This window comes from Camelina sativa, chromosome 7 (genome assembly GCF_030686135.1).
Source record: "Camelina sativa cultivar CO46 ecotype springtype chromosome 7, ASM3068613v1".
Lineage (NCBI taxonomy): Eukaryota > Viridiplantae > Streptophyta > Magnoliopsida > Brassicales > Brassicaceae > Camelina > Camelina sativa.
In genome coordinates, this window is record NC_141886.1 from 9,396,648 (window position 1) to 9,419,240 (window position 22,593).

The following is a 22,593-nucleotide window of genomic DNA, read 5'->3' on the forward strand; positions in this document are numbered from 1 at the left end:
TGAACCAATTTGACCAAAGTTCGTTAATGTTCGCCTAAAATTAACCTCTTAAATTAATAGAAAATGCAAAATAAGAATTATTTTAATTATTGCTAATTTTTCTAATCTAAAATCAGATCGAGTTTGAACATAAATTATAGGGTGTCAAAATGGGTAACCCGACCCAATCCGATCCATACCCACATGGGTTTAAAGACATTTTTGGGTGGGTTCAACCCGACCTATTTATTATAATGGGTTGAATTTACAGTAAAACCTCTATAAATTAATACTCTATAAATTAATAAACACTATAAATTAATAAATTTTGATGGTCACAAGTCGGGCCAGTGTAAAAATTAACAATATTCGATAAGATAATAAGATAATAATTTTTTTGAAATCTCCATGTAAAATCTGGTCCCAATAATATCATAAATTAATAATCTTGTAAATATATATATATATATATATATACTGATATAATAGTTTATGTTTCTCCTAAAGCTCATTTCTATAGAACAATTGTAATGTTGTATTTTCAAACTATAATGATTTCTCTAAAATATTTTATAACATGTCTTACAAATAATTAAATTTTAAAGTTTTAATTTTTAGATATGCATCATTTAAAATTTGATAATTTGATAGATAATTAAAATAGGAGAATTGATATTATCATTCATAGATTTGAATTTATGTATGTCATGTGTATCAGTCAATTTGTCTATAGTATTTGTAATTTATTGTCAATAATGCTTTCTAAATATTACAATTTCCATTCCTAAACCATAAAATTTATAACATCCGAAATTTTAATCTTATTTTGCTATAATTGTTCCAATTCATAATTTTAAAAAATTTAAACAATTAAAAATATATCTATAAATTAATAATTATTAATTTATACTATAAAATAATAATAATTAATTTATAGATAAATTAATATCACTATAAATTAATAAAATGTCTTGGTCCCAACATTATTAATTTATAGAGGTTTTACTGTATATACCCAAACCCAATAATATAAAACTCAATGGTTAAATGGATTATATGGGTTACCCATATATAAATAAAATAAAATAAAATAATTAATATTAAATCTATAACATGAATTATAAAACCAACCAAAGTTTTCAAGTTTAAGAAAATAATATCTAGATATTAAAGAAAAACTTCACATTTATTTTAGATCATTGACATATATATTATTGTTTACTTTTTTTTTTTTTTAGCAAAGAAGAAAAACTTAACATTTATTTTAGATATTTTACATAAATTAGTTACAAAAATAAGATATTTTACATATTAATATATACATATATATTATATTATATTATATGCATATACAGTAGAACCTCTATAAATTAATACTTTTTAAATTAATACTTGCTATAAATTAATATTTTTTTCTGTCCCGAGTTGGGCCGGTGTAAAAAATGACACAATTCGATAAAATAATAAGATAATATTTTTTTTTTGAAATTCTATGTAAAAATATGGTCCCATAAATATTATAAATTAATAATGATATAAAATTAGTTTATATATATATATTTAAGAAAATTTAGTGAAATATGACTTTATTGTTGTTTGCCTATTCTTGAAATTGCATTCTTGTTGGAACTCATCTATATTCTTTCTCATTGTATCAAAACCTTTGTGTTGTTTTCTTAGATTGCATCTAAAAGTTGTGAAATGTCCTAGACGCAATAATTGTTTTCTTACGTGTATTTGGTTATAAAGATACCACAATATCTTCTTGGACTTTATTATGAAGGATAATAACAACAATTTCCTCTAAACTCTGAACTTCTAAATATTAATCATTTTCACCTGGATAATCTAGTAAACTATTGACATCCATCATATTATGATAGCCGACACTATAAATTAAGAAAATTCTATAAAAGTGTGAATTATAACAAAAGTATCTTATTTATAATAGAAAATATTTAACTATGAAAATGAAAAAAAAATCTTTATAAATTAATATTTTTTAATTTATCAATAAATTAATAAAATTTTGTGGTCCCAACGTTATTAATTTATAGAGGTTTTACTGTATATATATTATTTTTGTTTTTTTCGATTAACCCATGGGTAACCCAGAACCCTAATGGATTACCTTGATAAACCCACGTACCCGTTGGACAAACCCATCAAAACCCATTTATTTTATATGGGTATAAAAACTTAATCCATTTCCGTTAAAATAATGAACAATACTTGGGGTGAACCTCTTCATTCACCCCCTTATAAAATAAGCAAATAAAATATGTATACATTATTATAAAATGAACAATACTTAGGGGTGAACCTCTCCATTCACCTCCTTGTAAAATAAGGAAATAAAATCTGTATACATTATTATAAAATTAAAAACTTAAACCACTCTTTTATAAACCCAAACTGACATATAATTTCATTCTAATTGTAAAATCTAAACCCTAACCATCTCATTTGTAAACCCAAACCGACATATAATTTCGTTCTAATTGTAAAATCTAAACCCTAACCATCTCATTTGTAAACCCAAACCGACATATAATTTTGTTCTAATTGTAAAATCTAAATCCTAACCATCTCATTTGTAAACCCAAACCGACATATAATTTCGTTCTAATTATAAAATCTAAACCCTAACCACCTCATCTGTAAACCCAAACTGACATATAATTTCGTTTTAATTATAAAATCTAAACCCTAAAAAAATTATTTGTAAACCTAAACCGACATATAATTTCGTTTTGATTGTAAAATCTAAACCCTAAACAATTTATTTGTAAACCCAAACCGACACATAATTTTGTTCTAATTGTAAAATCTAAACCAAGCCAATATTTAATTTTCCTTAATTAAAAGTATACAGAATTTGTTTCCTTAATTGGTTTTGCTTTTTAATTTAATTTTAATTTATTTTTAAAATGAGATAATGTATAGAAGATTTTGATTGGTTGAAAAGGAGGAGGTGAATGGAGAGGTTCACCTCTAAGGGTGAACCTAAGTATTTTTCTTATAAAATTAGAAACTTAAACCGCTCTTTTATAAACCCAAATCGATATATATTTTCGTTCTAATTGTAAATTCTAAACCCTAACCATCTCATTTGTAAACCCAAACTGACATATAATTTCGTTCTAATTGTAAAATCTAAACTCTAACCATCTTATTTGTAAACCCAAACCCACATATAATTTCGTTCTAATTGTAAAATCTAAACCCTAACCATCTCATTTGTAAACCCAAACCGACATATAATTTTGTTCTAATTGTAAAATTTAAACCTTAATCACCTCATTTGTATAACCAAACCGACATATAATTTTGTTTTAATTATAAAATCTAAACCCTAATTCTCATTTATAAACCCAAACCGATATATAACATCGTTTAATTGTAAAATCTAAATCAAGCCAATATTTAACTTTCTTTAAATAAAAGTATACAGAATTTGTTTCCTTAATTAGTTTTACTTTTTAATTTAATTTTTATTTATTTTTTAAATAAAATATTAGTTAGAACATTCTGATTAGTTGAGAGGGAGGGATACCTAAGTATTTTTCTAAAATAAACAGGGTAAACCCATAGGTTAATAAAAACTTTACCTATTTTAACACCTCTAATAAATTATAATCTAAACAGTAGAGAAATCCACCAAAACTATGTACAACAAAATTCATTAAGAACTAGATTCTAACCCGCGGTATACCGCGGGACAATTTTTTAATAATTAAATTTTTATTTTTGAAGTTATATATATTAATTTTTTTTGTTTTGTTTAGTGTTTAAGATTGTATAATTGTATATTGATTGTTATTTTAAATTAAAATATTTTGTGTGCTTTAGTAATAGACATTCAGATAAACTATATAGTCATATTTGTGTAAATTCTAACCCGCTCCATCACATGACTCAGAGAATTTAAATTTCTTTTAGCAAATTAAAATATTTAGAATATTTTATTTTCTTGCTTTAAATATTATTATTATGGAATACTAATTAATTTCAGATTTCTTTTAAGTATATTTTTGGAAGTAATTTAAGTTTGGTGTAAACTAATTTTGATACACAAAAACTTACTTTAGAAATGCCAATTTGGGATTTCAAGAAAGATATATTTTTATTGCAAAAAAAAAAATCTTTTCTAATAGTTAAACAAATACTAAAAAAGTGTAGACTCGTCAAATAAGTCTAAGTGATATGATCAATAAAACACTATACTCTATTGTTACATAGATCTTGATTAAAATTCATAGTCATCAATACTTCATATCTTATACTTCATATCTTAAACCAAAATATGTTATATATACTTTATGTATTTTGACTGTTTAATACACCCTAGTCTCTCATCACTATGACCATTTTTTTTCTTTTTGATAAATCTGAAATAAAGAAAATGATACATGCTTATAATTATAAATAACTATTTACTTAAAACTCATTTTTCATTTCTCAAGTCAAAATTGAGTTTATTAGTTGGTTTGTTGACAGTTGGCATCTCAATCTCCCCGATGTTAATGACTTTGCCAATGACATCTGCAAACAAAAAACAACAATATTTAGTGAATATTATCAGAATGCTAATTAAAAAATATATTAATACACATCTACGTTACAAACTCATATAGTTATTTTATATCAACCAATTAACCTGTACTGATTTAGTATCACATTAATTTCTCAAACTTAGCCTAAGTTTAAATATTTGAAATCAGATTTAGTGTCATTGCGTGTGACCACAGTTCCGTTAAGAATATCGGAATTGACCACATGCATGAGTAAGAGAAAATGTCTCAATGAATCTCCTTGAGATGATTCATGTAACTGGAAATCAAATCTCATTTGTCATATGCATGGATTTTTAACACCTTAAAGTAAATATATAAAAAAACAAATGATATTAGCGAGAAAGGTTGGATCACATAATAAGTAATAGTAACAGATGACAGGATAAAAACAAAGAAATCTATAAAAATAAATGAAATAAGGAAAACATAAGAAGTAGCAAATAATCACCTTTTCGCCATTGGAGTGGTTAAACCTTTTGCGTGTGCTAAAAAAAAAAGAGAAACGAAAGTGGTGATATTAGCTGCTGTAAAAAGATAAGTATTTATAGTGTTTAAAGAGGTTGTAGGATTTTGTGTGAATGTGTAGAGATAATCTTGGTGATCAAAGTATATAATATCTCGAACATATAACAATTTCGGAAAGTTTAAATAGGATATACAATGTAGTTATGAAATATGATAGTAATATAATATTTTATTAATTATGAATGTGGGTATAGTATATCATGTTTCCTTTTCTTATTAAATCTCCAATTGCAGCTTAACATATTAATAAATATGAAGATTTGATTAGGATATTATAATTATTATTGGCACATTAAACCATTTATTGTTTAATATCATGATTTCATCTATATTAATTAGTATAGATATTTTAGGAATCTAAATGATTTCTCGATTTTTTTATATATATTATTAGAGTAATCAATTCTGTTTTGCCATAAATTGATTCTAGATTTTTTTTTGCAAATGTATAGGGGTCAGTTTTGTAAATAAAAGTTTAAATAACTAAAACTAAAAGGGTATAACCCAAGATGTACTTCAAAAATGTATATATAGATATTTACAGATATAAACCGGAATCTATACTTGCCGACGAAGTAAAAAAAATCTAGCCCGTGTGTTTAACTCCTATTATCTATACTTGCCGAAGAAGTTAAATATTTGGTCAAATTTGATTTTCTTAATTTGGCTTCTCATGTTAATGAACGTTATCTACGTTATAATAATCATTTAGGTTGTAATCTTTTGTTTCTCAAAGTTGGCCGACTTACATTAAACTATCATAAAGATCAAATAAATTAAGTTTTGAACATTTAATCTCGATCTCTTAAATGATGGTGTCATGCTGTGTATGGCAATAGGCGTATATAAATGTTAACTTCTAATATAGTTCCATTAATTGAGTTAAGTAGAACTGTTTATTTTAGGAAAATCTGTAGGGGTTAATTAAGTAGAAATATTAGTTTAGGAAATTCTGTAGGGGTTAATGTTGCAAATAAACAAATTAAATAAGATAAACTTCAAGGGCATAAACCAAAATGTACTTCAAAAATGTTAATATAGACTAGATTTTAACCCGCGGTACACCGCAGGACAATATTTTATAACAAAAACTAAATTTAAAATGTATTTGTTTGTTAAATATATTTCTTTTGTTTAGTGTTTAAGATTGTATAACTATATTTTGATTGTTAGTTTTAAAATTTGACTAGCTGTATGTAGACACGAAACGAAATGACAATTATTTAGTTTTATTTATGATAATATTAGATTTTTACCATATCAAATTTATTATGGTTACAGTTTTTTAGATTTAACCCGTGAAAAAAATATTCTTACATCATTAGTTTTTAAAACGTTTTTTGTTTTTAAATTTAACCCGTAAGTTTTTAGTGTTTTTAGATTTAACCCGTGAAAAAATTATATCTGTTAGAGGTTATTGTGCGGTATACTGTGGGTTAAATTATATTATTAAGAACTTTTTTTGGGTTCACCAAGAATTGTCCTATTGTAAATACTCTATTTTTTATATTTAACCCGTGAAATAATTATTCTCACATTAATTTATTAGCATAGTAGTAATCATTTAAAAAAATAATTGTTTCGTATCAAACAATATAGTTATTATTGAATCTTAGAGTTTTTAATGATTTTATAAAAAAGATATTATATATATATAAATATAAACATTGTTTTAGGAAATCATAAACCAACTTTTTTTTGTCAACAAACTATAAACCAAATTGTTAGAGATATTTTAGGAATCTAATTAATTTTGTAAATAAGTATAACATAAATGTTAGAACAACAAATACTTAAAAATGTTAATATAGATATATTTATGTGTCTTTACTATTATTGTAACTGTTTAAACAAAATAGTGAACATTTTATTTATATGTAAAGATGTAGTTTGTGGTATTGGACAGTTAATTAATATAGGGTTTTTTAGAAACATAAATAATTAAAAATCTCACAAGTAACGGTTACAATAATAATATAGACCAGCATACTAAGTCAATATATCTCCTCCTCCAGCCTCTGTTTTTCCGGTCTCTCTTCAAACTGATGAGGAGTTTAATCCGGTGAACTTTTCTTCCCATTCTCCAAGTTTGTATCGCTTTTACAGTTGGGAAATAATTAAATTAACATCTCAGTTTAGTTAGAAATTATAGCTACTTTGGCTAGGTTCTCGCTCGAACGATGCTTTCTTGAAGCTTGCCTCAAACATAGCTAGGAATCATATTCTTTTCTCTCCACCGAATCAATGATTTTCTAATCTTGTTGCTATTGCCATAGTAGTTTTTTTCCATAGTTTCATCAGCTTGACTATATACCGCATAAGTATGTAATATACTAATATCACATGAATCATTAATTTATAGGGGTGTAAAAATGTGAAACAAAAGGTTACAATTACCTTGTTATGATGGACACCATAGTGCATCCGGATATGAAACAAAAGGGTTCCCTAGTAAAAATTAAACATTGTTGTATGTTTTAAAACATGTCTTGAGCCTTTATTGGTCAAAATTGTAAAAAAATATAAAAACTAACGTTTGGCTCCCATGAGGTGCATAAATGGAGTTGAAGCATGCCTACCGCGCATGTTTGGTAAGTTTGTGATGGTTTAATTGTCCTTTGAGCCTGAATAATCCAGAAAATTAGTATGACTCATGTTTGCTTTGTTGCTACATATAGCATATGAACGACGACTTTACTGATAAATATATTTATTTGATCCTTACTTGAAGTAGTAGAGCGTAACACTTCCCTTCCTGATAGATTTCTTCTATTAACACGCTTCAATCCTTTAAAAAAAAAATAAGAAACTGTTTATTGTTATTAAAGACGACTATATAAAAAATCTTGGAGGATTAAGATTAGTTACCTGCATATCCGTACCTTATAAAAACTAAGTCACTATTACTTACCTTTCAAATTCTTAAAGATTGGTTTGCTAATGAAAAGATAAAGCTTCATATGATTAGGTCATTTCTTTCATTGGCTGACATATTATTTATATAGTACATTCTTCATGATAGATTTATGTGTGATATCATATTATTTAGAAAGCAAATAATATGATATCAACCAAATATCTTTGAAAATATGACAATTAAGAATTAATGCAAAGAATTTTGTAGTGAGTTACGGAATATCCCATTTAATTCTCGTCAATCAGTAATAATTAGTTTATTTGCTTATACTATAATGTCATGCTAACGTATGTTAGATGTTGAGCTGGTAAGAATATTGCATAATAATATTCAGTTTCTAAATGAGATATATACAGAAATAAATGTATTTTTTTCTTACAAAGTTAAATATTTGCTAAAATTTGATTTTAACTATTTGGGTTATCGTGTTTATGAACGTTATCTTCGTCATAATTATAATTGAGAATGTAATCTTTTGTTTCTCAAAGTCCTTTTATTTACATTCAACTATTATAAAGATGTATTAAAATAAGTTTTGAGCATTTAATCTCGATCTCTTAAATGATGGTGTCATGATGTGTATGGCAATAAGCGTAAATTAATTTGATCGATTAATATAGTTCCATTAATTGAGTTAAGTAGAAATGTTATTTTAGGAAAATCTATAGGGGTTAATTAAGTAGAAATGTTATTTTAGGAAAATCTGTAGGGGTTAATGTTGCAAAAAAACAAATTAAATAAGATAAACTTCAAAGGCATAAACCAAAATGTACTTCAAAAATGTTAATATAGATGTTAATAAAATCTGTTAAAAAAAATGTTAATAAAATAAAACGGAAATCATTAATCTTTTAACGTGATTATGACATATATCATGTTGTTGATTGTTTATAAAGTTTTTATTTTGAATTGTTTATAATTTTCAAATTTTTATTATGTTATATTAACTTTCTTTCAATTTGTCAATAAAAACTTTGATTGGATTGGTCATAAAATCATTGTACTCGAGTAGATAATTTTCACCAGTTGTTCATCCAAAATATCTTTGGAGTAAAAACATTTATGGTTAAAAAAATTATGTCACAAAACAATTTTAGTAATTATAAGAACTATAATTATGCCACAATGAAAGTAAAACAACATAAAATTTGTTTAATTTGTTTAAAAGACATTTTAGGTGGTGATAAAGAGCATACTTTAACAATAAAATAATTTTGGGTGTAAGAGCATATTTTTAATGGTAAAACATACAGTAAAATTGTACATGGTTATTAATTATATGTTGTTTTGATGAATTCTTTGAATGTAAAATATTTTGTAATAAGTTGTGATATGTTCTTGAAATTTGACAATAATAATGTTTGTAATGATGAGTATTTGACAAAAGTTTTGGTGGGGTATAAATTAGATTTAGATTATTGTAATAATTTTTATAATATATTTAAGATATAAAAATATAAATAAGTGTATGAAGGTAAATACAAATATGATTTTTTTCTCTAACTAAAATTATTAAAATATTTACTTCAAGAAATATTTTTTGTTTCAATTTTTAAAAAATTGTTTAGGGTTTACGATTTCTTTTCTTCAACAATTTTAAAACCCGCACATCGTGCGGGTTCTGATTTAGTTAGTTATAATTATTTCTTCACGACCGAGCCAAACTCGAACCAGAATTAATCCAACCGATTGGTCCGAACCGAAGTGATAAATTTCAGTTCTACTTTGAGGTACACATTTTCTGAAACCCGAATCAAAACCAAAAAAAGCCAAAAAGCTGAATGCGAGCAGAAATGGTTTTTTTTTTCAACAAACACTCTATTAAATTAAGGGATTTAATTCTTTTGTGCCCCTCTATCTAAAATTCTTTTCTACATTATCCCCATTAATTCTACAGACCTCTGTACTTTCACAATAATTCTAATTTTCAGTTTTGCCCTTTCTTTTAATATTTATTTATTTATATAAATAAAAATTATTCATAAAAAACTTAAAAAATAAACCAATCATAATGCACCTCTTTTTCTCCATCACGAACTCGTTCGTACAACAAAGCACCTCCACCATTAAAGCTCCACCAAAGCTCAATTTAGGTAAAATTCTTTGGCTTGTTAACTGTTTTTGTAAGATTTAACGTTTTTGAAAATCATATATGATGCAGGCACACATATTGTTGTTTAATTTGTACTCAATGGAGATTGTAGATTTTAAAATTCATCATGTTATGTTCGTTGGGTTCATCTAATTAATTCTCCTTTGTGTTTCAGTCGATTACGGTCAAATTACGTTTAGAATTTATAGAATTCAGTGGTTAAATTGTACTGAACTGTAGCTAGATAAAAGTCAATTTTGCTCTGATTTCCAGTTTAAGGTACAATTGGTACTACTGATACAACTAGTATTATTGAATATTGATTCAAGGTGACAACTATTTTAATGTCAGTTTTTATTCATTTTCAGAGGACAATGAATTCTAATTGTCACATATTTTGATTGCAGGAGATATTGTTTAAAGAATGGAGATAAAATACAATAGATTTTAAAAGAAAATATTTGTCATGCTCGTTTAAAGAAGACTATATTTTGTGTTACTTATTGTTCATCACACTCGTTTAGTGAATACTATTTTTTGCATGTGGAACTCACTAAAAATGTCGAACAAATCATATTTAGTTATAGTTTTTTTTTTGTGTTTCTATGGCGATACAACTAAATATAATTGGTACAACTTAGTTTACTAGTAAAATAAAATAAAACTCATAACAAAACAATGTTATAGAGTATTTATTTTTATATTACTATCTTCTAAAACCATATTATTGTGAATGAAATATAAAATTATTTAAAAACATTTGCCACACCAGGTCTCATTTTTACTTCAATTACATTACACTTTTATGATTACTTTGTAGATATTAACCTCATTAGTATGTGAAACAAAAAAAAACAACGTATTTTAACAAATATTTTTATACGAAAGTATAGGAAGTGTATTTAGGTACTTAATGTAATTAGTACAACTACAAAAAAGATTTATAATCTTAATAACAACTACTTATAAGTTTAAACTATCAAAGTATAACTATGTTTAAACCAGTACAACTACAATCTTGAAGTACAATTACTTACAAAATTTAAGGATATTTTATTATTTTTTTGGGCGGCACATGTGTTAAATAATGTATTTTCTATCTTTTTATTTAAACATGTGATTCATGTTTAAATCCATTTTAATATCAATTTTAAATTTATTATTACTTTATTTTTGTTAAATTCACCAAGTTTTAGAAATGTTTCAGTTGTACCTAAGTGTTCTAGTAGTACATAAATACTCTTAGTTGTACCTAATAGTTCTAAAAGTATAGACAAGTTTTCTAGAAAAAACGAGTTCCATTAAAAGTTCTCATATGTTTCTGTATTCTATTTTGCCTTGTAAAATAATTTTCTTAACTCATATTCATCCGTGAAATATCTTTCTTATATTAGGCGTACGCTTGGCTCTCAAAATTACCCTTGTCTTTTTTTTTGTTCACCTTCTTCATCATCTTGACCATGGAGTTTTCTACGTCTTCTTCTCAGAATTTTCACTATAGTACGAAGAGGCATTGACACATGGATAACAACAAAAATACACAACAATTGAGATTTCAGACCCAAATTCAATCCCTTAATCATCATACTTTGAATTATCCAAATTGAATCTAAACCTCATTAGTATGTGAAACAAAAAAAACAACGTATTTTAACAAATATTTTTATACGAAAGTATAGGAAGTGTATTTAGGTACTTAATGTAATTAGTACAACTACAAAAAAGATTTATAATCTTAATAACAACTACTTATAAGTTTAAACTATCAAAGTATAACTATGTTTAAACCAGTACAACTACAATCTTGAAGTACAATTACTTACAAAATTTAAGGATATTTTATTATTTTTTTGGGCGGCACATGTGTTAAATAATGTATTTTCTATCTTTTTATTTAAACATGTGATTCATGTTTAAATCCATTTTAATATCAATTTTAAATTTATTATTACTTTATTTTTGTTAAATTCACCAAGTTTTAGAAATGTTTCAGTTGTACCTAAGTGTTCTAGTAGTACATAAATACTCTTAGTTGTACCTAATAGTTCTAAAAGTATAGACAAGTTTTCTAGAAAAAACGAGTTCCATTAAAAGTTCTCATATGTTTCTGTATTCTATTTTGCCTTGTAAAATAATTTTCTTAACTCATATTCATCCGTGAAATATCTTTCTTATATTAGGCGTACGCTTGGCCCTCAAAATTACCCTTGTCTTTTTTTTTGTTCACCTTCTTCATCATCTTGACCATGGAGTTTTCTACGTCTTCTTCTCAGAATTTTCACTATAGTACGAAGAGGCATTGACACATGGATAACAACAAAAATACACAACAATTGAGATTTCAGACCCAAATTCAATCCCTTAATCATCATACTTTGAATTATCCAAATTGAATCTAAACCTCATTAGTATGTGAAACAAAAAAAACAACGTATTTTAACAAATATTTTTATACGAAAGTATAGGAAGTGTATTTAGGTACTTAATGTAATTAGTACAACTACAAAAAAGATTTATAATCTTAATAACAACTACTTATAAGTTTAAACTATCAAAGTATAACTATGTTTAAACCAGTACAACTACAATCTTGAAGTACAATTACTTACAAAATTTAAGGATATTTTATTATTTTTTTGGGCGGCACATGTGTTAAATAATGTATTTTCTATCTTTTTATTTAAACATGTGATTCATGTTTAAATCCATTTTAATATCAATTTTAAATTTATTATTACTTTATTTTTGTTAAATTCACCAAGTTTTAGAAATGTTTCAGTTGTACCTAAGTGTTCTAGTAGTACATAAATACTCTTAGTTGTACTTAATAGTTCTAAAAGTATAGACAAGTTTTCTAGAAAAAACGAGTTCCATTAAAAGTTCTCATATGTTTCTGTATTCTATTTTGCCTTGTAAAATAATTTTCTTAACTCATATTCATCCGTGAAATATCTTTCTTATATTAGGCGTACGCTTGGCCCTCAAAATTACCCTTGTCTTTTTTTTTGTTCACCTTCTTCATCATCTTGACCATGGAGTTTTCTACGTCTTCTTCTCAGAATTTTCACTATAGTACGAAGAGGCATTGACACATGGATAACAACAAAAATACACAACAATTGAGATTTCAGACCCAAATTCAATCCCTTAATCATCATACTTTGAATTATCCAAATTGAATCTAAACCTCATTAGTATGTGAAACAAAAAAAACAACGTATTTTAACAAATATTTTTATACGAAAGTATAGGAAGTGTATTTAGGTACTTAATGTAATTAGTACAACTACAAAAAAGATTTATAATCTTAATAACAACTACTTATAAGTTTAAACTATCAAAGTATAACTATGTTTAAACCAGTACAACTACAATCTTGAAGTACAATTACTTACAAAATTTAAGGATATTTTATTATTTTTTTGGGCGGCACATGTGTTAAATAATGTATTTTCTATCTTTTTATTTAAACATGTGATTCATGTTTAAATCCATTTTAATATCAATTTTAAATTTATTATTACTTTATTTTTGTTAAATTCACCAAGTTTTAGAAATGTTTCAGTTGTACCTAAGTGTTCTAGTAGTACATAAATACTCTTAGTTGTACTTAATAGTTCTAAAAGTATAGACAAGTTTTCTAGAAAAAACGAGTTCCATTAAAAGTTCTCATATGTTTCTGTATTCTATTTTGCCTTGTAAAATAATTTTCTTAACTCATATTCATCCGTGAAATATCTTTCTTATATTAGGCGTACGCTTGGCCCTCAAAATTACCCTTGTCTTTTTTTTTGTTCACCTTCTTCATCATCTTGACCATGGAGTTTTCTACGTCTTCTTCTCAGAATTTTCACTATAGTACGAAGAGGCATTGACACATGGATAACAACAAAAATACACAACAATTGAGATTTCAGACCCAAATTCAATCCCTTAATCATCATACTTTGAATTATCCAAATTGAATCTAAACCCTGAATTTCATCAAATTGGTCTTTGATTTGAGTTTAAACCTACAAATTGACCACCAAACTCTACACAATTCTCACTCGTCTAAATCAAAACCTATCGATTATTAATAAAATTCACAAACCATTTTCGAATTGGGGACCTTTTACGTTTGAGGAGGAGAAACCAATCAACATCAACGTAGATATTAGAAGATGAACGACAACAGAGATATGTAAGAAATCGACGAGCAAGTAACCATAGACGAAAGACAGAGAATGAGAGAGATAGAGATGGGGGATGAAAGTTTCTCTTTTTGCATTTCAATTCAGTCCGTCGAGATTCAAAGTGAAAAGGGGGGAAAAAAAAGTTGGATGAACCAAATTCTAGTTGGGTTGGTTAGATAACCCGGATCGGTGGTGGTTCTCTTTGACCAATATTTTGATTTTAGAAAAAGGGAAAAGAAATTATTTTTATAAGGAGGAGATATCAGAAAAGTTTTTTGTGAAGAGGTGCACACGAGAAAATCACCGTATTTTGCTTGCATAACACAAAAGATAACAAGTTTTAAAGCTTAAGTACCAATATCTATAACATAGATAAAGAAGTATTAAAACCATAAAAATAGTGATATCCACCAAAGAGATAGACCACATGAAGTGATGTGAGGCTGACCAAAACCAAATTACTGACCGCAGAACGACAAATTGTCATACTAGAATACAAAAACTCCAACGGGTTTTCAAAAACCTAACTCGCACTAAAGATGGCAAATTTTCAACTCCTTGAAAAGGGAGGCATTGGGAACAAATACCCAAGAATCAAAGTGCCGGAAAAAGGGTCCAAGCACCCTTGCCACGCCATGTTGAAAAATCTAAATCGAGTGGATAACGTGTAGGAAAAGACATGTAGGACGAACATAAACAGAAGTGTTTTAAGTAGAGTGAAGCCTACACCAGAATCTATAGAGTTGATGATGATTCACAACTTTACTTTCACTTTTATTGCTAAAGGTAAAAACAGTGGTTGAGAGGTAAACCACAGAGTCATGTAACGGCACAAAAGGAATATTCAATCAACGAACAAACAAACCAATAGACAAAACACACAACTTCTATCTCCTACGCTTCATTCCAGATTGTTCTACTCCATGTTCACCGGTGGAGATGCCTGAATAAACACAACAAGCGGAAACAATTAGCAAAACGGTAATAATATATCTAAAAGATCCACTAGTTTTCAATTGTTGATGACCGGTGTGGCTAAGGAGAAATCACCTTGAATAAAAGATCATGAGCAATAGTATCCCATGGCAATGAGATGGACATTAAGCAGCATTTAAGAGGGAACATCTCGTCTTCATCGTAAGAGGCGGTAGCAGCTGCTATTGCATGTTTAGCTGCGACAGATGCAACAGATGCTGCTTTACGGAAAATGGAGCCAAGATCGATGCTCTTCTTTGAAGACATTGGTGAAACAGGACCTACAACTACTTGGCTCTGATCTGAGAAAACCAATTCTATACAATCATCTCTTAAAGCATACTACCGTCTTCAATATACATTTCAACAAATCTCCTACTCAACGTTTTCTTGTCTACTCTCTTAAGACTATGGGGAACAATAAACAGTTCGAAAGCATTTGATGACCAATGTTAGATTTAGATAGGGCATTGAAGTTTTTTTTACTTTTTACGTTCCATGGATTATTAATGACTACATAAAACTAGAGAATATAGGAAAAACTAACATGGAGACAAAGAGCTCAGATTATGTGCAGCCATACAAGAATAAGAAAGTAGCAGTACCTATAACCCCAGAAACAGCTACTTCAACTTCTCCACGTCCTCCTGGACCCCTCATATAAAGTCGGTCTGCTTTTCCTGTGTTATGACCCAGTGATAGAAGGCTTCCGAACCGATTCCTCCCCCCTATGATAAAGGATAAAGATAACAGACAAATTAAGGAGAAAGCGTGAAAATATCAATTGGCCCCAATCGACAATAGCTATATAACTTATATATACAAGGCCACAAGTAATAGTTTTCAATGAGTCTTTAAGCACTTGATTTCTCAAAAATTTAACGTCTACAAGTTAACTGTGTAGTCCAGCGATCTTGAAGCTGGGTACTGTTTAATATCACTCCTAGTTGACCTCTAAATAAACCCTATTTCTTCCAAAATTTCCAGTAATGTTTTTGGCTCAGCAATGCATTCCACCAGTGAGCAAAGCATTAACATTAAGTCCTGACAGGTTCCATGACATCAAAAACCATTAATACGTTCTGTGATGCAAGTTCGAGAAGTAAGTTTCATACTATCAAGAACCCTTAATATATCCTTTGCATTAAACGTCTTGGGAGAATATAAAAGATCGAGATCAAGGATCTTCCTAAGAACTGAGAGGAATAATGCAAATAACCAGCGAAACAGAGTATGAAGACCATGACTACAAACTTTGCTAGAAAATTGAATTAGATTGATGCATAAAACATAAAGGAAGAAACTGTATAGTGACCTTCATAGGCTTCTCGAACCATTTGATAGCTGACAAACCCAGAAAACAAAGTAACCTGCAACCAAAAGCTCTGGCATGTCAATCCTCTTTTCTCATTAGCAAGTACCATGTAATGTGTCCATAGGCCTTTTACAAACCAAATATGCTTAAATCTAATAGTTCTTTCCAAAAATCACATATCATACTTCCATATAAGCATCAACCCTTGCAAGCATCAGTGAAACTATTAGCAGTTTACTCCATATGACGATGGTAAAGATTTTTTCAAAGCATTATGTATACTAATAACCTTCTCACACGAAACAGCTGAACTTCAACATACAATTTAGATCCTTAAATAACCTATATGACCGAGAATTCATTCAACATGCAGCATACAAATCATTCGACAGACAGGATATTCCAGGACTTCAGTCGAAAGAATGGCCAACCCAGAAGCTAGACTAGAATACTTAACATTATAAGACTCATTGCACCAAAATCCCTTGAGATGGAAAGAAGTTGCATAGAGATCTATTAGAGAGCTCAACACAGAAGTCATCTTGATGAAAAATAAAAGTCAAACGTACCGCCAAAAGTATGGGGAATAAGTCATGACCCTCACATGTATAAAAAAAGTTATGCTAGCAAAGAGATCAATACCTTTAGTTCTTTTTCACACAAAAGAACGGTTAACGTTACCAATATTAAAGAATCTCATCAAAACTCATAGAAAGTAGCAAAAGAAAAATTGGTACATGATTGGCAACTGCTGAAAATAGTGAAACATAGATAGGAAACAACTAGACCTTAGGATCTTTCACACTTTTGGGTTCAGTATTTGTATTAGAATCACTGGAATCTTTATCATTTGCACTTGGAAATGCTGCCCCATCATGAGAATTAAGAAGTACGCAATAGCAATGATCTTTTTCGGTCAGAACCTGCAAACATTAATGACAGAGTCAATGAACAAAATTGGAAAAAACTATGGGCAACTTTCCATGCATGAACCTAACCATATGACTTAAGTTCTGAACCATAAAGCCAAACTCATTTGTGCCCAAGAAAACTTAAGAAGAAGAATGGCAACCTCTGAAGAAGATAACTAAAAAGTAGGCACTAAACTCAAATAAGGAGTTAAAGCAGCACAAAAGGTAGTTGAAATGTGATTATCTGAATTTTGTGCCAAAAGCCAACTAATGAATGTATCATACAAATAACAAAATATTTTACTATCCAGCTAAGGTGAAACTAAGAATGCATGTATCTAGAGTTCATGCACATTTTCTCAACTAAAAGCGATTCTTCCAGAGATGATTTCATTACGAACAAAATGTCACATTTCCATAGAATCCATTCCGAGTGAAAGGACAATGTAACATATTTGTTGGCAGGATAATACAAAGAAAGGGAGAAGAAAATATTACCACAGCATCAAAGGTTGAGTCAAAATCATCTACAGCAAAACAAATTTCTGGGTAGGCCGGTGTTGTCTCCACTTCCTAGGTACACAACAATGGAAATATCAAACACAAATTCCAAAAGGGCAAACACTGCTACGAGAAAAGCGACTATACTTGCCTTCTTTGAGTCCAGATGAAAATTAACGCGACTCGGTGATGCATATACAGTTTTTACAACCTGCATAATACGAATGTCAGATCAGAGAATATGATCATCATTGGCTTACAGACTATGAAACCAACTTGATGCTCAGAAAGAAAATCCAATTTATGTTTGGTCCAACACCCCTGGGGAATGTCCTCTCCTTATCAAAAACGAAACTGAACTCATATTCCGTTTCCTTACCCTTTTCTTAATAGGTTCATTGATAAAAACAAAGCTGGGCTGATATATTTTGAACAGTAGAGTATATAACTACTCTTTGGTTTCAGTTTCTTTTTCATATGAAAATATTTTAGAAGAACTGAAAAGCCAAGAGAAACAATATTATCTAAAACTCTTAGGAGTTAGGATCTCTAACCTTGTATATAGGAGAGAGTTTTGTGTCTTTACTTCCTTGGTACGTCTTAAGGGCTTCATTGCTAAAACCACGAGCAGTTTAAAGACAAAAAAACATATGATAAGTAGACCACAGCACAGGTCACAAAAATAACTCAAGGTCTAATCACTGAAACGAAGAAGATGGTATCTAAAATTCCAACCAAATAAATAGCTAGACTGAAGTAATGCCTTATGCATTAAGATGTGTTTGAACCAAACGCAGGAAAGCAGGATAGAAATATTAGCAAAAAAGCAATAACAGAATACGAATTGTTAATTAATGTAGATTAGACTGACAAGAAATTAGTACATGATGCTGCTAATCACAATATGCAAGTACAGCGGTTACCTGCAAATCGCCACAGTAACAGTAAATGATGTGTGCGCAATCATATTCAAATAAAATGATTTCCTCCAATCAACTTCAGCCAAACTTTCACCAAGAAGCTCATCCAACTGCTTCAAAATGGAGAAGAAATCCATTACCATGTCTTTACAGACAGTAGATACAAGGTGCAACACCAAAAACAGATGGATACATTCAAGCGTCAAGGGGTCTAGCTCCCAGATAAAAAGATCTGATAGATCATGAAAAGCTTTGACAAATAACAATCCCTAAGAAACATACATGTAGTACTGTCGCTTAAAGTAACCTACCCCACCCAAATAAAGAAGAAGAAAAAACGACACCCCAGAAGTAAATCAATTTTTCCCTAATAATGTTAAATCCGTTACAAATTCTTCTTCACAATTGAAATGTTCTATATGACAGAAGGAAACCTCATGTGATAAGACATGACCAGATATCTGTATTTTTTTACCTTAGGTGCCCACCTGCGCACAAAGTAAGGAGCTGGTGCTTCGTCATTTTCAGTCAAACCATATGACTTACAACTCTGGCAAAAAGTAACAAAACACTCAACAACATTAACAATCACCATAACTCCATGTTCTAAGTTTTCGGCTCAGATTAAAAGGTGCAAGCTTTACATACCAATTTCCTCACAAAAAATAGAAGATCATCGTCTTGTCGCCTCCTTGACTCCATACAACGAATGAAGTACACATCAAACACGCCATGCCAGAAATTAGAGTCCATTTCTACATCAGACGCATCTTGCTCATCAAGAGACGTATTTCCTAACGACTTCGAGTGCTTCTTCACCATACTAAGAATCTCATGCCTGAGAAACATCAAAATCAAAAAAACAAAATCAACTTAAAGCCACTCTCCAGATTCTCGATTGGAGAGTCAAAATCAATCAAACTGACATCTGTTTTAGTATCCGAATAAGCAATTTCATGGTGGATTTACAAAATCAATCACTTCAATTTGAGTAATACTAACTAATAATTGTTCAGTTCACACCGAAACTACTATGGAACTAAGCACGATCAAGCATAGAAACACAAAAGAATCTGAAATTGTGTGATCTGGACTTGTTTTTTTTACCTAGAAGGAGTCGCTTCTCCATCGTTGAGCATTTTTTTTTCTAGCCTCCGATGATTCTACTAAATTCTTCGGGAAACGTTGCGACGATCTCGTGATTGAATTGGGTTATTTTTTTTTCTGGTCTCTCTCTTTATCTGTGTGACTGGTTCGTTTCTAAGTTTTGCTGAATTCGATGAAAGAGAGAGAGAGAGAAGGGGACATAAAACGCCGATCTGATTTGGTTTAGCGTTGTTAAAAGTTAGCGTCAACCGAAGCGGGGAAACCTCAATAACTACCGATTGCTACAGTGAAATTTACATTATCATTTTTTTTTTCATTGCCTTACAGAGTCTTAAAGAAAAACAATTAATTGCAAATATATAATAAATGTATGATTCTCATTTTAGACGTCAAACATGTGTTCCCCCCAAAAAAAAAAAAGGCAACTTGTGTATAAATAAATCAATTAGAAAATTTAGAAAAACATAAATTATAACCGTAAATGTCTCTTTAAGAGAAAACAAAAATTTGAACAAAAGTTTTTGATTAGGTACGTGATGTTTTTTTTTTTTTGATAAAGCAAGTTTTCCATAGCTTTATCGCCCGTTGAATTCAGTTTTCTGGATTTGGTTTTTAATTTTAGATTTTGCTATTAGATTTTTGTTTTAAGAATTCCCATAAATTAATATTTGATTTTTGAGAAAAAATTACATCGAAGGAGTAAAAACAAGATTTTCTGAATTATATAAGAACTAAAAGAAAAAAAAAATCTTGAATGAGCTAGAGACTACAACAAAAAAAAACAACTTTTTTTCCAAAATTTACAAAATATTCAAGGCCATTAACTATGTCTTTTGCATCACCATTGCTATCACTAAAAGCTTTTCATGTTCTTGTGGGATATCCACAAGTCAAACTAAATAATATTTTCTATTTGGTGGATATAGAAAGTAAACTTCATTTTTTGCACAATTAATCAATACATTTGTATCATGTGCTCTACTTGGTGCACTAAGCATATACATATATGAATTTCATACTAAAGTTATGTATATAGTATACATATTTGATCGTAAACATATGCATATATGAATTTCATACTAAAGATATATATATATATATATATAGTATACATATTTGATCGTATCTTCCATTTCCAGTAAGGTTCAACATATGTACTAAAACTTACTAGTATATGTAAGTAGGTTTTATGATCATCACAAGAGAATTAATAAACTCATTGTTCATTTTATTCTATTTCCTTTAAAATATGGTATTATCCTTCAAAACTGAACATACTCAAATTCATTTTCTCCTGAATAAAACTAAAAAATTTATCAAAAAAGTTCAGCTTATCTATGTGGTTGATATCTTTCACCAATATTTTGGATAGTTTTATCCTAAATGAACAAAAAAATTCAACCATAAGCTTAACAAATGCAAAACTTACGTCCTTAAACCAAACTAGATTTTCAATTTTGATTTGTTTATTGCTAATCAAACCCCAAAGACCACCTACGCGTCAAACAAATATTATCGACAATATACTCACATCAAAAATTTATTGATAATAATAGAGAATCTTTACTGCATCAAGAGAAATATATAATATACAAACACAATAAAATAACTCTATCAAAATTACCGAGAACAGAGAATGCACCAAGTCTTGTCATTGATCATGAGTTAAACAAATATCAAGTACACGCAACTGATCTTCTTTCCAAGTGACAACAACATACATATAAATAAAGAAATCCAAAGAATCAAAACATATTATTTTAGGCTACAAATCCAACCATCTTATTTACTATCATAATTAACAAAAAAAAACCCTACGAATTTCATCCAAATTAAAAGCATACTTTTTTTTCTTACCCTTCTAAAGCACAACTAGAGGATATTTTACACAAAATCGTAAGAAAGTGATCAAAGAAAATATGAACAAAGAGAAACCATTAGCACAACACCAAAATAAACATGAATAAAAAGAACCAAAATTGTAATTTTCAACATCAATCATCTAAAACAACTATCTCAAATCGAACAATTAGATTGGTTAGATTGGTTATCCTCTCACTGTTAATGGGAATCGAAAAAAAAAAGAATCTATATAACAATGGCGTACACAATATATTTTGAAATAAAAAGAATGCAATCAAAAAAGTATTGTAAATGGCAAGATGTACCGCTATGGCAATCTCATAAAGACCAGTTCTTCAAAGCTTTCTCCACTCGACATACTTGGCACAATATTCGCAGTCTGCAGCCACGTGTAGATTGGTACACAAGGTTCTGGTACTCTTATTCCACCCCGAAGTACTTGTTTCTCCACTGGCTTGTGATCCACAATCGGCTATCCACTGGTGATCGCATCAAGAAGTGGTCCTCGGGGCAACAGGTAAACTATGTTCTTTGTTCAGGTACGGAAGAGACCAGGGATCACTTGTTTTTCACCTGTCCTTACGATGCCGCCATCTAAAAAAACGTGACTCAGCCTCTGTTCTTGTTCCATTACTCAACGGATTGGAGCTATTTGCTACCGCTGCTCACCTCTCCAACCTTCCCCTTTCTCTAACGGTTTGTGCTCAAATATGTTTTTCAAGCAACTCTTTATTAT

At 29.0% G+C, this 22,593-nt stretch overlaps 1 protein-coding gene and 1 long non-coding RNA gene across 11 annotated transcripts; both read right to left on the reverse strand.

The window, feature by feature from the left end:
* Positions 1 to 4,265: 4,265 nt before the first annotated feature.
* Positions 4,266 to 5,176, reverse strand: LOC147941102 (uncharacterized). Its single transcript, XR_015561452.1, has 2 exons — positions 5,005 to 5,176; positions 4,266 to 4,524 (listed from the first exon to the last, which is right to left on the reverse strand). It is a non-coding gene; the product is annotated as an uncharacterized LOC147941102 (long non-coding RNA).
* Positions 5,177 to 15,015: 9,839 nt separating this feature from the next.
* Positions 15,016 to 20,366, reverse strand: LOC104700813 (uncharacterized). Of its 10 annotated transcripts, none has more exons than XM_010416407.3 (12): positions 19,995 to 20,366; positions 19,536 to 19,725; positions 19,363 to 19,437; positions 18,891 to 18,997; positions 18,522 to 18,582; positions 18,119 to 18,178; positions 17,965 to 18,039; positions 17,344 to 17,478; positions 16,556 to 16,610; positions 15,846 to 15,968; positions 15,316 to 15,542; positions 15,016 to 15,208 (listed from the first exon to the last, which is right to left on the reverse strand). In XM_010416407.3, exons 1-12 carry the CDS (start codon positions 20,024 to 20,026, stop codon positions 15,182 to 15,184), a joined length of 1,167 nt encoding a protein of 388 aa, XP_010414709.1. In that variant the 5' UTR covers positions 20,027 to 20,366; the 3' UTR covers positions 15,016 to 15,181. The 10 variants fall into 10 exon arrangements, with proteins under 10 accessions (XP_010414709.1, XP_010414712.1, XP_087314166.1 ...); XM_010416410.3 differs by having other exon boundaries at positions 15,316 to 15,437; positions 19,995 to 20,327; XM_087458040.1 differs by having other exon boundaries at positions 15,316 to 15,527; positions 19,995 to 20,327.
* Positions 20,367 to 22,593: the final 2,227 nt, after the last annotated feature.

Bases quoted from the DNA above. Each gene is read 5' to 3' on its own strand.
- LOC104700813 (XM_010416406.3), bottom strand. From the start codon at position 20,026: ATGCTCAACGATGGAGAAGCGACTCCTTCTAG. The intron at 18,583-18,890 runs GTAACCGCTGTA...TCGTGGTTTTAG, and splicing joins GTTACTGTGGCGATTTGCAG to CAATGAAGCCCTTAAGACGT. The intron at 15,969-16,555 runs GTCACTATACAG...CCTTTATCATAG, and splicing joins GGTTCGAGAAGCCTATGAAG to GGGGGAGGAATCGGTTCGGA.